This window comes from Vulpes lagopus, chromosome 7 (genome assembly GCF_018345385.1).
Source record: "Vulpes lagopus strain Blue_001 chromosome 7, ASM1834538v1, whole genome shotgun sequence".
NCBI classification, from domain to species: Eukaryota; Metazoa; Chordata; class Mammalia; order Carnivora; family Canidae; genus Vulpes; species Vulpes lagopus.
In genome coordinates this window covers 114,155,109-114,171,228 of record NC_054830.1, presented here as the reverse complement: position 1 = coordinate 114,171,228, position 16,120 = coordinate 114,155,109, and the positions used below count along the sequence as shown (strand labels likewise).

The window sequence follows — 16,120 nt, the reverse complement described above, 5'->3', positions numbered from 1 at the left end:
TATGGGAAAAAATACAAATGTAGACTAGAAAGAATAATATAGAAGAGGTAAGAATTAAAAACAAGTTACAATACTGTTTTTGGTGGGAATAATATATTTGAAGGGGTGCAGGAGAAGAAATCTAATTAAAGTGACTAAATTTGATATGTACTGGTCCATGTAGGAAAGAGACATGATATAATGACATCTCACATTAGCTGACTTTTAGTCTGCATATGGTGATAAGGTTATTGTAGTGGTGAAATATATGGGCCTCCTAAGGGAAATTTGTACCAAACAGTGATCTTTGGCATGCTAATTATAGTTGAACTTAATTTAGTATTTTTGTGGAACATTTAGTCTCAAGTTATATACTTTTTAAAATTTTCAAATGCTCAAGATAATTTTAAATATCCTATTAAGAGATACTTTGTGTTCACCCTCCTTCCCTCCTTCCCTCCTTCTTTCCATCTTTCTTTCCTTTCAACTACAACACAAGTTCAATTACTCTCATTCTTGTTTCCCATATCTAGTTGTGTTAATAAGTACATGAATTAGGTCTCCTAAAATTTATATTATGTTTAAGAATCTCTTAAAGTTTTTATTTGATTCATAATTTAATAGAACTAGATAACAAATATATTTTTTATTCTCCTCTTTTTCTCTGTTCCTAACCCCTCTGTGTTTACCCATACTTTCATCTTTATTTCCTACCATATTTTGATGGAACCCTGGAGTAATTTCAGTTCTTAATCAGCCTAATGAAGTAGTAGGACTTACCACTTTTTTATTCATCCATCCAATCATAAGGAAGTAATTTCATCTACTTGTAGATTTTATATCTTAAACATATCTCGAAATAGATAATGTCACATCTTCACATATTTCATCTCTTGGCTGTTTCTTCCTATAGTTGTGTTTTTAAAATAATGTGTTTATACTATATTTTGCTTAGAGAATGTATCTTCATTTTCCTGATAGGCCAGTGGATACCAGGCCTTGAGATTCTGCATGAAGATTTGAATGAGTAGTCAAGCATTTCAAATACTCCGTTTTCAATCCTTGAACAATACCTCTGTTCAAACCTTGTTATCTCCTTCTTAAGTCTCTGTATGGTTCTACCATAGTCATAAAATCCTCCCTCCTCCCCTGTCATTTGGGCTTTGGCTCCACTAAATCATCCTCCCTGAATCTTCTGTTTTGCCAAAACCTGAGCTAGGTGATTTATTCTTTTATTTAAATATAATCATCTCATAACATTATTTCTTATGTTTCTGAAGAAAGAAGCAAAGTCACAAACAGCTAACCATTTTTAATTAGGACCACTCTGCACTAAATTGTACTTAGCAGGAAACTAAAAGTTAGTTGGCAATGGATTCAAAGTTCATTTTAAATCCTCATTCCATAATATTTAGTAGTCAAGTGATATTTGGCAAATCATTTCACCTGTACTGACCTTAATTTCTTCATATAATGAGCTTAAATGTATTTTATTAGGATATAAAGATTACAGTACATATAATCAATAAATACCAGATATTACTTTTTAATAACCTTTGTTTGTTGAAAATGCATTAAAACTTACACTTGGAAGGTTACAGTTCTTTGTGTTAGATGATATTTATTCAGGGATGTATCTTAGTAATATAGTATATAAATCTTTGACTAAGGGCTATCAACAGTTTTACATATTCTCTTATCACCGATTTAAATCTAAAAGATCAAATATTTTACTGAAATTGCTGTCTTAGATAATATTTCAGTATATATATTCTGCAATTGGACCATTTCCTTAGCCAAAAGTTTTCAAAGGAAATACTTTTCAATATTCCAAATATCACAAGTAGTTCTTATGTCATATTAAAATTATATTTTACAAAATAAAATTTAAAAATTTTATTAACTCAAAATATAAATGTAAGCTTAAGAATGCAATATACATTGTTTATTTTATTTTAGGGTGTTTCTTTGAAACTAGGTTCTTTAATGTGAATTGAAAAATATTTAAGTTAATCATTGCTTTCTTAGTTACATTTTCTTAGTTCTTTCTTGTAATGTTTAGTTACATTTTCTTAGTCCATTCATTTATCTTACGTGACAGTGAAAAGTGGTATTTATGAAATGTGTCCTTTATAGCATGCATTTTGAGAATTGGATAATTTACTAAATAATCTGAAATATAAAGTTGAAAAGCATATTAAGAGTTTATTGAATGATTCATACATACATCATTTCCCTTAAAATTCCATTTATAAGGGGTAGATATCACAGCTTAATATTGATGTATTTGAATGGAAAAACTATTTTTCATTTCTTCCACTGATGCATACCATAAACATTTACATTGGAATCTGACGTATGATAATTCATATTTATGTTTTCTAGGTATAGCTTATTTGAGTGGAATGTGTAGTGAAAAACGAAAATGTGTTATTGCTGAAGACAATGGCCTGAATCTTGCATTTACAGTTGCTCATGAAATGGGTCACAAGTAAGTAAAAATTTTGCCTATCCCACATATTAGCATATAACTTTGTAATTTGAGTTGTTGAATCACATGCACATCTCTTGGGCTTGGGAGACACTAGGGTTTTTTAAAAATTAGGGAAACAAAAGGATGGCAAATATCATCTAAATTTAAAGTATCTTCTGGATATTGTAATCATTCCTGAGACTTTGAATAAAATCTTACTACATTATTAAAATTCACATTAGGACATTCATTACATGGCACATGATTCATTTCACTACACATTTCTAAATGATATAAACATGGCAAAAATCATGACACTACAAAGCAATACATTATTCAAATATCCAAAGAAAACACTTTGTACAAATAAAATATTTCCAAACTATAATAGCATGTTTAATTCCTTTACTCCGTATCAAGTAATAACAATCTACATGGTTTGGAGTAATGTATTTGAAAGAAACTTCATCTGATCTCACAGTTAATATCTAATGAACCGTATGTTTCAGAAACAGTTTTAAGTACTTTACATAGTTTTGTTCATTCAAGACTCAAAAAGCAAGGATCTTATTTTACAGATAATGTTAATAGCAATAATAATTATTTATAGCAACATTTATATAGTACTTACTGTCTGTCAGGACATTTCTAAGTGCTTTATAAATCCTCAGAACATTTTGGGGAGGTATGGCTATTGGAGAACCCATCTTATAGGGGAGAAAACTTATAGGGGGTATGGAGAGGTGAATTTACCCTCCCAAAGTTAAGAAAATAGTAAGTGTTAGAGGAAGGATTTGCACTTGGGTAATTTAATTGAAGTCATACTGTTCTGTATTTTTACCTTAAGTTATCTGTTATCTTTGGGCCTTTGATCCCTCATTAGTAAAATAGGGATGACACCTGTGTTATGAGGTTGGTCTGGGATTCAGATTATGTAAGGAAAAGCACATGTTTACAGGCAGTATATTATAGTAGAAATGATGTGGAATCAGACTGAATTTTGAATGTGGGCTTCCCTGCGTGCTAGCAGTATCAGCAGTACATATGAAAAGTATTTTAATTGGACTCAGATTTAGTGAGGTCCTACTCAGGGAGGTGATCTTTATGGAGGCCTTTTTGGTCAAGGACATATTTAGTTTGGCTGGTAGCGTTTAAAAATTTGAATCAGTTGCCAACATTAAAAAGTATAAATTTGACATAAAAATTTAAATTTCCAGACGTGGCAACATTAGACCTACAGTCCCATATGGCAGCCATTCCTTGGAGCTGAGTAGCGTCTGTACCCTTTAGACTGGGCCCATCTTTCCCAGCTCATCACAGGCTGCAACTCTGTAGTATTGTAGTATCACAGACCTGGCTCACTCCATTTTCATTACATGCCTGGACTCTGTAGACAATTGAGAGAATTGAGCTGTGGAATTTGAATTGTATAAAAAAGCTCACAAGAAGATTTATATAGGACATAACAGGGTTTGATTAAAAAACACTTTTTACACAAGTAAATGGAAGGAAATATAGAAAAATGATCAAGTTATAATTATACAACTCAATGAATTATCAGAAATTGAATATGACCATGTACTCATAACCTAGTCTAAGAAATAAAACATCCACAGTGGTTGATTTTTGATGTCACTGTTTTTAAATGTAAATATACTTTCATTTTCTTCTGTGCTGGCTTTCAGTAGTCAAGTCTGGAGTTGTCTACAATACAAAGCGTTTTATTTGTTATTCAATAATGAAAAAAAAAGATAAATAGCATTTTAAGATCATCATCCTTTAGGGAAAGTATGCCCTGTACTAACCTAATTTGCTGTTATGCTCCAGGAATGATAGGATTTAGACTCTTAATTCCAACATAATTTAAAGATATTCCAGCTTAATCATATACTAAGGAAAACCATGTGCATTATTTGAACAAAACATGCTGAAAATAATGTTTAGAGGCAAGAAAAAGTTGGTATTAAAAATTTTTAAGAGAACAAATGCAAATTCATCATAAGTACAGTTTTTATAAGTGTAAGTTTCCTAATAATATAATTTTCACTCTTTAGCTATGCATTGACAGCATGATATACAAACAATGATAACAGACAAGTGACCTGAATAGTGAAGGGTTCATTTTATGAAGCAATCTTATTTTACTCTAGTATGTGTAAAATAAATTTATTTAATCTCTGATGTATTCTAAAAATTAGGAAAAGCACATATTAAAGAAACCAGCCACAATGCAAGTTACTTTATTAACATGCAAAGGCTTGGTCAAGAACCTCTAACTACTTAAAAAACTAAATGATATAGTTTAAGGAAAGGCCACTTGAGCTTTATGTAGTAGAAACATTGGTTTATGACTAGGAACTCAGGTTGGAATGGCTAAAATGGTAGTAAAATATTATTTTATTTGACTTTTATAGAGCTGTACCCAAAATCAATAGAAATGTGCCAAAGGTAGGGTAATGCTGGATGGATTAAGACTAGGACATGTGATAGATGTTGAACTACTTAGTTACTAAAAGTCCTCCTTACTTGTAAGCAATATTTGTCTCCAAAGTAGAGGCTAGTGTTCTTCTTTTTTTTTTTTTAGTGTTCTTCTTAATGATAGAATAATAACAGAATACTTGTCTTCGACAAAGAATATAACGAACAGACAGGAAAGAGGTTATCTGTATGAATTGTATCATCATGATCCAGTATAAGATATAAAGCACAATAAAAGAAAAATGTGGGAAAAGGAAATAAAAAACAATGTTCATATACACATAGTCTCTCAAATGAGCAGTTTTCACAAATGTTAATTATATCTATGGATCCTATGTGTGCACAAACAAATAACAGAGCTCTTTTACTTAGGGATATAATCAAGTCAACTACTTAAGTGAAACTGTTAAATTCTTACTTTTTTCTTTTTGAATTTCTTTCTTTTGTTTTTTGGGAGGAGAGGTTATTATGTTTTCCAATTTATTTCCTTATGGATCATATTAAATATTGCAACACACAATTTTAGAATGGCAGAATGATTCCATTTAAACTGGTTAATTAAAGAAAATCTTTATAATCACACATGAAATGTTTCTAAATTGATTTGGGATGAATGTGTTTATGTTTGTTACTTTGAATTTGGTTTCTGGAATTTCCCAGAGAAACACCACATATTGCTGGAAAAGTCCATAAGGGCCACCAAGTAATAAAAACTAAGTGTTAAGGGTGAGAATTTTAGTAATTGAAGAGGAAAAAAAAAAAACTTCTTTTACTATTTCAAAGGAATCTTAAATGTAAAAATGTATCAAATTTTCCTTTAGGAAATTACCAATTAAAAAAATCTATGTAATTATATACAAAAGTATAGAATAGTACCCATAGCAAGGAAAAGAGAATAAAAGCTTTATACCAATGTTAATGATTCCTTTTCAAAATTATTTTCCTTTCTACACAATAGGTCAAGGGGTGTGATTTTTTTTCTTATAACCGTTTTCAACCATACCATGTTTTTATTGATATTAAATATATTTATATTCATGAATATTGAATATATTCATTAATTTACTGTGATAAAGGCTAAAACTTCTTTAAATTTTATTTTTATAAATAATACATTAGGAAGTCGTTCATGAATTTGATGTTTATTATATATTGTACATTACCTTTATAACCAATAATTTGTTAAAGTAAAATATTTTACTTTGATCGAAAAAAAAAAGAAATTTTACTTTGATTTCAAGCCATACTTTATTACCAATATATAAATTGTGGTTAGATTACTATGTTTGAGGAGTGTCCCCAAGACCGCCCTCAGGTTCAATGATTTGTTAAGAGGACTCACAAAATTGAGTAAAGCTATATTACTCATAATGATAGTTTATTACAGTAAAAGGATATATATTAAAATTAGTAAGGAACAGACATACGGGGCAGTGTCCAGGTGACACATGGCACAAACCTTAAGTTGTCTTCTAGTGGAGTTGTGCAGAACGAACTGTGTGTTAATCCTCAGAACGAACAGTGATGTGTAAAAACACACACATGAGGTATTGCCAACTGAAGAAACTAACCTGAGCTTTGGTATCCAGGATTTTAAATAGATGGTAATGTTGGTCATGGAGGCACAAGTGACCACCCACAGGCAGGTCTTCATCTCCATCCCCTCCAGAAGTGAAACTGGACTTTCACTTTCCAAGACCTACTCCAAGATCATACTGTTAGTATAAGCTGTCTGGCTTGTCCTAGGGCCCCCAGATAAACAAAGATATTCTTATCACAAAAGATATTCCGAAGGTTTATAGGTTACCTCCCTGGAGCTGGGTAAGGACCAGATCTATTTGCAGGTTTTGGACCACCCAAACTTGCAGAGTTAACTTTTTACTGCGCAATTATGCAATATTTTTAAAGTCTTAAGATAACATATTTATATCAGATTGCTAAAAGCTTCCTAATAAATATAATAATGTCTTCTTTTATTAGCAGACATTGTACTAAATACTGTGTATTTCTCTATAATACAATCTCCTAAGAATCTGGAGTTGTATTTTGTGATTATTGCCTTTTTACAGATGAGGAAACTGAAGTTAATAGAGATAATTTTTCAGGAGTTCTTTTGATAGTTCTTTTGAACATTCTTTTTTCATCAAATATATTGTTAAGATCTCTCCAGGTCTCTTAGTGAAATCTTGTTCATGTTTTCGAACTGCAAATTTTTTTAGTAGTCAAATGTCAGTTTTAAATAATTTCTCCTATAGCTTTTTACAATTAGAAGTGCCTCCTCATTCTAAAATTTAAAAAACACATTTTTGTCTACTTGTTTTATATTTTCTTCTCTCTTCTTTCTCTCATTGTCTCTCTCTCCCTTTTCCACCATTGAGTACTAGAAGACCACCTAGAATCTGTTTTAGTATATGTAGTAAGGTTTTCTCCATTAAATTTGAGTGTTCATTAACTGCTCAATAAATTATCATACTGTTCAAAATGTGGTCTCTTATGATGTCAGGACTATGCCAGAATATAGCACATTGCTTGCTTCATTGAAAAAAATCTTAAAGAAACGAAAAGAAAAGAAAAAAAAGAAAAGAAAAGAAAAGAAAAGAAAAGAAAAGAAAAGAAAGAAAAGAAAAGAAAATACAGTCAGCTGAATTCAACTGTATGCTTAGTGATGTAGCTGATTTTATTCTAATGCCAGCTACTTATCTAGCTACAAATCTGTAAAAAAGAGTTTACCTAATGGCATCCAGGGCACAGACCACACTCTGAGTAGCCCTGCCACATAATACTTATTCTACATCAGTGCTGCTTGGAAGTCATGTTTGAGTTGGTAGAGAGCCCAATATTTTTATTTTTAGCCTAAAAGGTGGTCTGTAATTGAATTGTATATGCCTGTTCTCATTTATTTGTGAAGCACTTTCAGCTATAAATTCTGTGATGCAATCCTTTGCCAATAATACAAGGGTATTTTTGTACAAATATTTAGTGGTGGTTTAGATTGTTTTATTATACATATATATTATACATATATATTATAACAAAAATATAAATATATGCATCATATATAATACACATATATGATTTATATAACAAAAATATAAATATATACCATATATACATATTACATCCTTTTTTCTTTGTAGCTGTAAATAATTCAATCCTTTCTGTGAATTCCAACCAAAAGTAAAAGAACCTCTCGTGCTGAGTAAGCTCTTACGAAAATTTATCCCCAGGTCTTAGATATGATAAATATATGAATTATCAGGGAAACAATAGTTCTAAAGATAATTGTTAGTAGCATAACCCTATGAGTATTTTTCTGGCTTCACTAAATCTGGAGATCTATTGGACAGCAAAACTACACTGACTTAGCACATGGAGACCAAAGACTTCTGCTCCCACCTGCAGAAGGAAGATAATAATATTAGCTTTATTTTAGAGAAGTTGATTGCGAAAGCTCACACAGCTAATTAAGTGCCTGAATGGATGTGCAGAGTCAAACTGTCCAAATCCAGAGTTCATGTTGTTAGTAACTGTACTACATCACAAATCCCAAAGGATACTTTTTTTTTTTTTTTTTTTTTTTTTTTAGAGAGAGAGAAAGAACACAAGTGTGTGCACTAGTGGGGAAGGGGAGGGGCAGAGGGAGTAGGAGAGAGAATCTTAAGCAGACTCCATACCCAGCATGGAGCCTGTCTTGGGGCTCAGTCCCTGAACCCTGAGACCCTGACCTGAGCCAAAATCCAGGTGGAGGCTTAACCAGCTGAGCCATCCAAGCGCCCCCTGAAGGATACATCTAATTAACTTTACTCAACTTACTTCTAGGCTAGCTCTGAATTATCTGTCCCTACCTTAGTTCTTCAGCCCTATCTCACACTATGCTCCCTCTTATTGTAAGCACTGCAGCCCCATTAGAGTTCTTACAGGGTTTCTAATGTATCATGCTACTTCACACTGTAGTACATTGGCATATGCTACTCCCTCTGCCTAGAATATTTATTCCCACTTCACATCTTCAAGTGATTATCTCTTACTGATCATAATTCATATGAATTTTGAATCAACAGCTGTTTCCTACAGGATGTGCTCTGTTTAGGTCAGTCTCTCTATTAAACACTTAATGGCACTTTCTCTTATAAATGTACATTCATTCATCTATTTGCAGGCTGCAAGCTCTAAGAGTAATGAACCATGCCAATGTTTTATTACTGTGGAATTCCTAATGCATTTGATAGTGCATGTAACATATTAGGCATTCAGTAAATATGTATACAATAAGTGAATGTTTTAATATAGTAATTTTCATAGTAAAAATAATCTTATGTCTAGAATGACAATGAAAATTTGTTAGAGAAAAGATGCTAAAGTGTTTAGAATATTTTAAAATATATGAAACTTTTAATAAGTTATCAGGTAAAGTTTTACAAAAATAATGTTATGTGGGATGCCTGGTTGACTCAGCAGTTGAGTCATGGTCTCTGGGTCCTGGGATCAAGTTCTGCATCAGGCTCCTGTAGGGAGCCTGCTTCTCTCTCTGCCTATGTCTTGGTCTTGGTCTCTATGTCTCTCATGAATAAATAAAATCTTTAAAGAAAATAATATGTATTTGTAAATATACCCAAGGCTACATGGAGTGACCCTTTATTCCATTATGCATATACAGAAATGATTCCCCACAACCTAGAAGTGCTCCCCCCCTCAGGTCTTCCTATCATAATAATTGGAAGCTCCATCGTTCCAGCTGCTCAACCAAACAGAGTGAAATTATCCTTGAGCCCTCTGTTCCTCAGTCTCCACATACAATCCATCAGTGTTGCTGCTGCCATCATAATATATCTATATTCTGTTTATATCTCACAAATTCTACTTTTGCCACTCTGGACCAAACCGCCATCCTCTCTCATGTGGATTATTAAAGTAGCCTCCTAAACAGTCTTACTTTTTCAGCCCTTGACTCTCATAGCCAGTTTCAACTCAGAGCCAGGAAGACTCCTTTGCAGCAAAGCAAATTCTCCAACTTCTTTTCATAAAACTTTCTAGTAACCTATCTCACTGGTAAAACCTCCAGCCCTCCCAATGGCCAGCTAGGCCCTATCAGTTCTAGCCCCTTTCCCTTTCAGGTTATCTTTCCCCTCCTTACTAACAGGGCTCCAGATACATGGGCTTATTTTTTGTAACTCAAAACACCCACTTCAAATCCTTTTCCTTTCTAATTTAGGTATCTGCTCAAAGTATCGCCTTCTCAGTGAGACCCTTCTGTTAACATTTCTTAAAAATGTAGATATAACCATAGCCCCAGCTTATGCCCCTCTACCTGTTTTAATGTTTTTCATAAAACCTTTCCAGTTCCAACTATATATGTCTGTCAATTTATTTATATGTATATAGTGAATTCTTAACTCCGTAGTTCACTTTATATTCCCAGTATCCTAGAACAATAGAACTTGCATACCTGGCACAGTATGCACTCAAAATGTATTTATTAAATGAAGATAAATTTGTTATTTCTAAAAGCATAGTCTGCATAACCTTCTATGCTCTATATTAGAGCTGAATATACAAATGTACTAATTGTCTAGCTAAAATGAAAAGAAAAATAGTCTTCTTAAGGAACTTCATTGTTTTATCTAAGTAATATGTTGGCATTCTTTTCACATTAAAAAATTCACATGAGGGTTTACATTAAGATTTGGGTTGAGCAAAAGTTGAAAAGACATCGACATCTCCCATTCCCATTAGAAATACTCAAAAATTCCCAAAGGATAATTTTTAAAAATATAAATAGCCAAGATAAAGAGCCAGAAGCAGGAACTTCCACATGGTAGAGGTCAGAATCTTTCAGTATAAAAGAGTTACAGTTTCTCATTCACTGGGGGGCTAAATCCGGTACTGGCTGAAGTTGCTGAGGGTTAAATGCACTCTGGTGAATGGGAACCAAAGCTTCACAGCCCCCTTACATGGCAACATGTATTTCCATCCAGCTGGAAGCAAGTAGCTTGCTTCAGGACATGGAATGAAAAAAAAAATCCATCAGGATTAAACAGATTCTAATTGCAGAGCTTCAGAGCATTAATGGAAACATTAACAAAACAGACAAGTTGCCATAATCATAGTAGGAGGTTTTGTTGTTGTTTTGTTTTTTGTTTTTGTTTTTCAATAGGAGCCCAACATGGAAATCAAGACCTGAGCTTAGATAAGAGTCAGATGCCTAACCAACTGAGCCACTCAGGTGCCACAGTAGCAGGAGGTTTTAACAGAATTCTCTGTAACTGTTAGGTCCACTGAAAAGAAAGATCTCTGTGGAAGAGAAAAGATTTGAACAACTAGAAAGATTGATATACTGAGCAGACATAAATAAAGCCACTTGATAAAGAAAATCTATTCTTTCAAAACATGCCAGGTATTTATGAAAAATAACTATATATTGTTTTATCCTTTAAACAAATTTCCTAAAATTAATATACAGATGAATTTTTTATCACAATACACTTAAGTTAAACAACCAGTAGCAAAAAGAAAACATAAAAATACATACATTTAGAAATTTATAAGCATATTTTTGAACAACTCATAGATCAAAGAAGAAGTCATTAGGGAAACCAAAAGACTTTCACTGTTAAACAATAACAAATATACCACTTTGCAAGTTTGTAGCATTGCAGATAAAGCAGCACATAGAGGAAAATGAATAACTTTAAACACATATATAAATATAAATGATGAAATTAATGATCTAGATTTTCATATTAAGAGGTTAGAAAAATAAAAAAAGGTATTGGAAGAAAGAAACGGCAAAGAGTAGGAACTAATAAAATAGAAAAATGCAATGAAATGAAAAAGTCAAAATTAAATCTATGAAAATGCAAATAAAATTGACAAATATAAAACTGAACCAGGAGAAAAAAATGCTCAATTCACCAGTATTAGAAATGAAAAAGATGGCATAACAGATACCAAAGGTATTAAAAAGACACTAAGAAAATACAGTGAATACTGTCATGACAAAAAATTAAAAACAGATAAAATGGGAAAATTGTAAGAAAACATAATAGGACATAAAGCTCTATAACCATTTAAAGAAATTATATCAGCACATTAGAATCTTCCCAAAGAAAACACCAGTTCAGACATAGGAATAGGTTCAATGAATAAATAATGCTAATATTAATCTAATTTTTGTAGAAAATAAAGGAACACTCTACCACTCATTATTTGAGGCTAATATTAATGTAATATAAAAATCAGTAAAGGACACTTATGAGGAGGAAAGCTACAGTCCTTTATTATCTGAGAATGATACAAAAATGAAAAAAAATTCAAAATAAAACAACACTATATAAACACAGTTAATACAAGAGAAAGTTTATTTTGTATCAGGATGCAAAGGTCAATTATCATTTAAAAATTTTCATCACAATAGATTAAAGATAGAAACTATATAGTATCTCAGATGCCCAATAAGACAAAATTTAGTGATGTGTATTTACCAAAATTGATGGGAAACATCATTTTTTTTTAAGTAGGCACCATGCCCAGTGTGGAGCCTATTAGGCTTGAACTCACAACCCTGAGGTAAACACCTGAACTGAAATCAAGAGTCCGACACTTAACCAACTGAACCACCCAGGCACCCCTGGGAAACATCATTCTTAATGGTGACATCTTAGAAACACTTCTACAAAATTGAGAAAATCACATGGATCTTACTACATCTAGTTCCATATATGTCCTTGAGACACAAAGCATGGCAGGAAAACGAATAAGAGCTGTAGAGATGAGAATGGAAGAAACATGGCTGTTTTAATTTGCAAATCATGATTTCCCTATATAAAAACATGATGTAATGTAGAAGCAAAGTGTGGAATTAATTTATGAATTTAGTAAGATTATTAAATATAAGATAAATACACAAAAATCAGCTGTCAACACAAAAATAGAAAATGTCTTTAAAAAAGAGAATACTGTTTACTGTAGCAATAGAAAACACAAAATATGTAGGAATGATTCCAACAAAAGGTAGGAAAGTATATACCATTATTTAAATTTACTGAATGTGTCAATGAAAATACACTATCTATATGGAAAAATTTATTCTCTTCTGATGTCAATTCTGCTATAAATGATTTAGAGATTCATGGAAATTCCAATAAATACACCATGACAGCTTCTTATATGGTGGTGGGCAGATATTTTCAAAATTTGTGTATGAGTACAAATAGACAAAATAGCCAAAACTTAACTGGAGAAGGAAGAGATGAAAGTAGAAACAGAGAAAGATGAGAAGGAGAGTAATTTGGGAATTTTCCCTAACAGTAATCAAGACCAATTTCAAAAGTATAGTATAAAGACATTTTGACTTATGCAAATATGGATAGATATGAACCAGTAGAACCAAGCAGAGAGTCATCAACAGGTCCATGTCTACATGAAAATCTGTGTCTGAGCAAGGTTTTGGCAGATCAGTAGAGAAAGTTGACTTTTCAGAAAAATATGATGGTGCAATTGGTTTACTGCATGTATAAAAATGAAATTGAATACTTTCAGATTACTTCTAAAAATCAATTCTGGATAAAATAAAGACTGATATATATATCACAGACAATATTTAGGAAAAAATATGTGACACTGTCTTTAGGACTTCAGGATTGAAATGATTTCCCAAACAGTACATATTCTGTGCTCTCTTTTGAAGGCAGATACAACGATTTGACATGGATCTTAGAATTGATCAGATTAAGATTTTTTGTGTGATGGTTTTCCTTAATGCTTAAATTGTATTAAACTACATAACACATATAGACATACACAAATGCGTATAGTGTGTATAAATGTATATATTGCACGTATTTGTTTTCATGAAAATGTTTCATAATTTCAAAAGAAAATTAAAACTAGAAAGGAATGGCAAAATAAGCATTATTTGTATAATTGGGAAACTCAAGACAACCTACTAAAAATTTTTCTTTTAGAATAAGAGATTTTTTTGGCCTGTTACAAAAGTATATAAAAATTTTTGCTTTTCAGTACATAAGCAGCAACCACTTGGACACTATAAAGAAAGAAAAAAATTCCATTTATATTGAAGATAGCAAAAGATGAAATAAAAACAAAAAAGATAAAATACCTAGGAAATACTTACAAAGCAATGTACAAGACTTATAAAAAGAAGAATTTATATCTACACAGAGAGTCATAAATGTGGCTTAAATAAATGGAAAGATGTTTTCTGGTTTGGGATAGGAACAGTCGATATTATAAAATGACAATTATCTATATATAGATTTAGTGTGACCTGCCCAAAAATGCCAATAGAATTTTCTTTCCTTATTTTTTTTATTAGACAGACTGGTTATACATCCCATTTTGAAAAATCAACATAAGAAATGTGTTGTTACAAAAGAAAAAACAGTGGCGAGGAGAGGTTAACTCTATCAGACACTAATATATTTCATAATAGATAAAGCAGTTTGTTTTGGTGATTGAATAAAGAAATAAGTCAATGGAAGATAGAGTAAAAAAATTAAACTTGTAAGTAGGAAGAAATGTAGAAATGTAGCATATAATAAAATCTGCATTATAATTAGCGGAAAGAAATGAATCATTCAGTTAAAAAAATAACAGGAGTCTGGGGCACCTGGGTGGCTTAGTTGGTTAAGTTCCCTGACTCTTGATTTCGGCTCAGGTCATGATCTCAGGTCTTGAAACTGAGCCCCCACCCCCCATTGTGTTCCACCCTGGACATGGATCCTGCTTAAGATTCTCTCTCTCCCTGGGCACCTGGATGGCTCAGTGGTTGAGCATCTGCTTTTGGCTCAAGTCCTGATTTCATTGTCCTCAGATTGAGTCCTGCATCAGGCTCCCAGTAGGGAGCCTGCTTCTCCCTCTGCCTATGTCTCTGCCTCTGTGTGTCTCTCATGAATAAATAAATACAATTTTTAAAAAGAAAAAAAAAAGATTCTCTCCTTCCCTCCCTGCCTCCCCCCTCATTCACAGGCATGCACTCTCTCTCTCTCTCTCTCTCTATATATATATATATATAACAGGAATCTGATTCTGTACTTTATGTATCACATCAAAACACACCAAAATAATTGTAAATTATGACATTTTTTGTTTTGTTGGCTGTTTTCTTTTTTGTCTTTTAATAGGGAATGTCTGTAATTCTAGATATGAAATCTAGAAATATTTAAAGTCACATAAAAATAACAACTTACAATAAATATCATTGCAAGGGAATAAATACAATGGTCAAAAGAAAAAATCACAGTCAGTGAAGTATTTGCAAGATACATGACAAAGTAGTATTTTACTTAATAAAGAGCGCATATAAATCAATACAGAAAATGACAAAAGCCCTGTTATAGAAACTGGCACCACACAGCTCATGGAGGTGTATCTACGGCTTTTATTTAAAACAAAGCAGAACAGGGACACTTGGGATGCTCAGTGGTTGGGCGCCTGCCTTCGGCTCAGGCCATGATCCCTGGACCTGGGATCGAGCCCTGCATCAGGCTCCCTGCAAGAAGCCTACTTCTCCCTCTGTCTGTCTCTCTGCCTCTCTCTCTGTGTCTCTCATGAATAAGTAAATAAATAAAATCTTAAAAACAAAAAACAATGTAGCATTCATAGAATGCCTGTTCAGACCACAGCAATTCAACTTTCACCTATCAGATTACAGAAATCTATACAGGTGAATCCATATTTACTTCCACTATAAGGACCATTTTTTTTAACCTTGGCAGAAAAAAATTCCTGCCTTCTTCCCTATTTTCTCCTATTCTTCACAAAAGTACTCTATGGATAGCTTAAACCTCTTAACATATGTTCATATAGGCTCTCTGTAGTTTTCATTCCTAATTTTTTCACAGTTGTAGATTTACATTATTTTCTTATTTCTACTCTCCGTGTCTAATGAAATTGTGGTTCTTGAGGACAGGGGTTATGTCTAGTTTTGTTTAGGTTTTTTGTTTGTGTTCTTTTTTGTTACTGTTTTGATGTAGCATTCATTTAACATTGTCTAACATCTTTCATATGTGCTCAATAAATAGCTGTTAAGTGGTATTTTGATAACTGTGTAAGTGAGTGTAAAGTGTTGGAATGTGTGGGGAAACAGATATACATTTTTGAGAGGAGTGTAAAATGGTGCACTATTTTTGGAGGCCATGTGGCAGTTGTTTTCCAAACTTAAAAGACAAC

The 16,120-nt window shown here is 32.4% G+C and overlaps 1 protein-coding gene across 2 annotated transcripts in view; it reads left to right on the top strand.

Annotated features, from left to right (window-relative positions):
• Positions 1–16,120, top strand: part of ADAMTS19 (ADAM metallopeptidase with thrombospondin type 1 motif 19) — a 229,458-nt gene that overhangs the window by 102,395 nt on the left and 110,943 nt on the right. For both annotated transcript variants that reach the window (XM_041764550.1, XM_041764551.1), the window contains one exon: positions 2,365–2,470. In XM_041764550.1, coding sequence (XP_041620484.1) covers positions 2,365–2,470 — 106 coding nt within the window. The remainder of the gene's footprint in view (positions 1–2,364; positions 2,471–16,120) is intronic.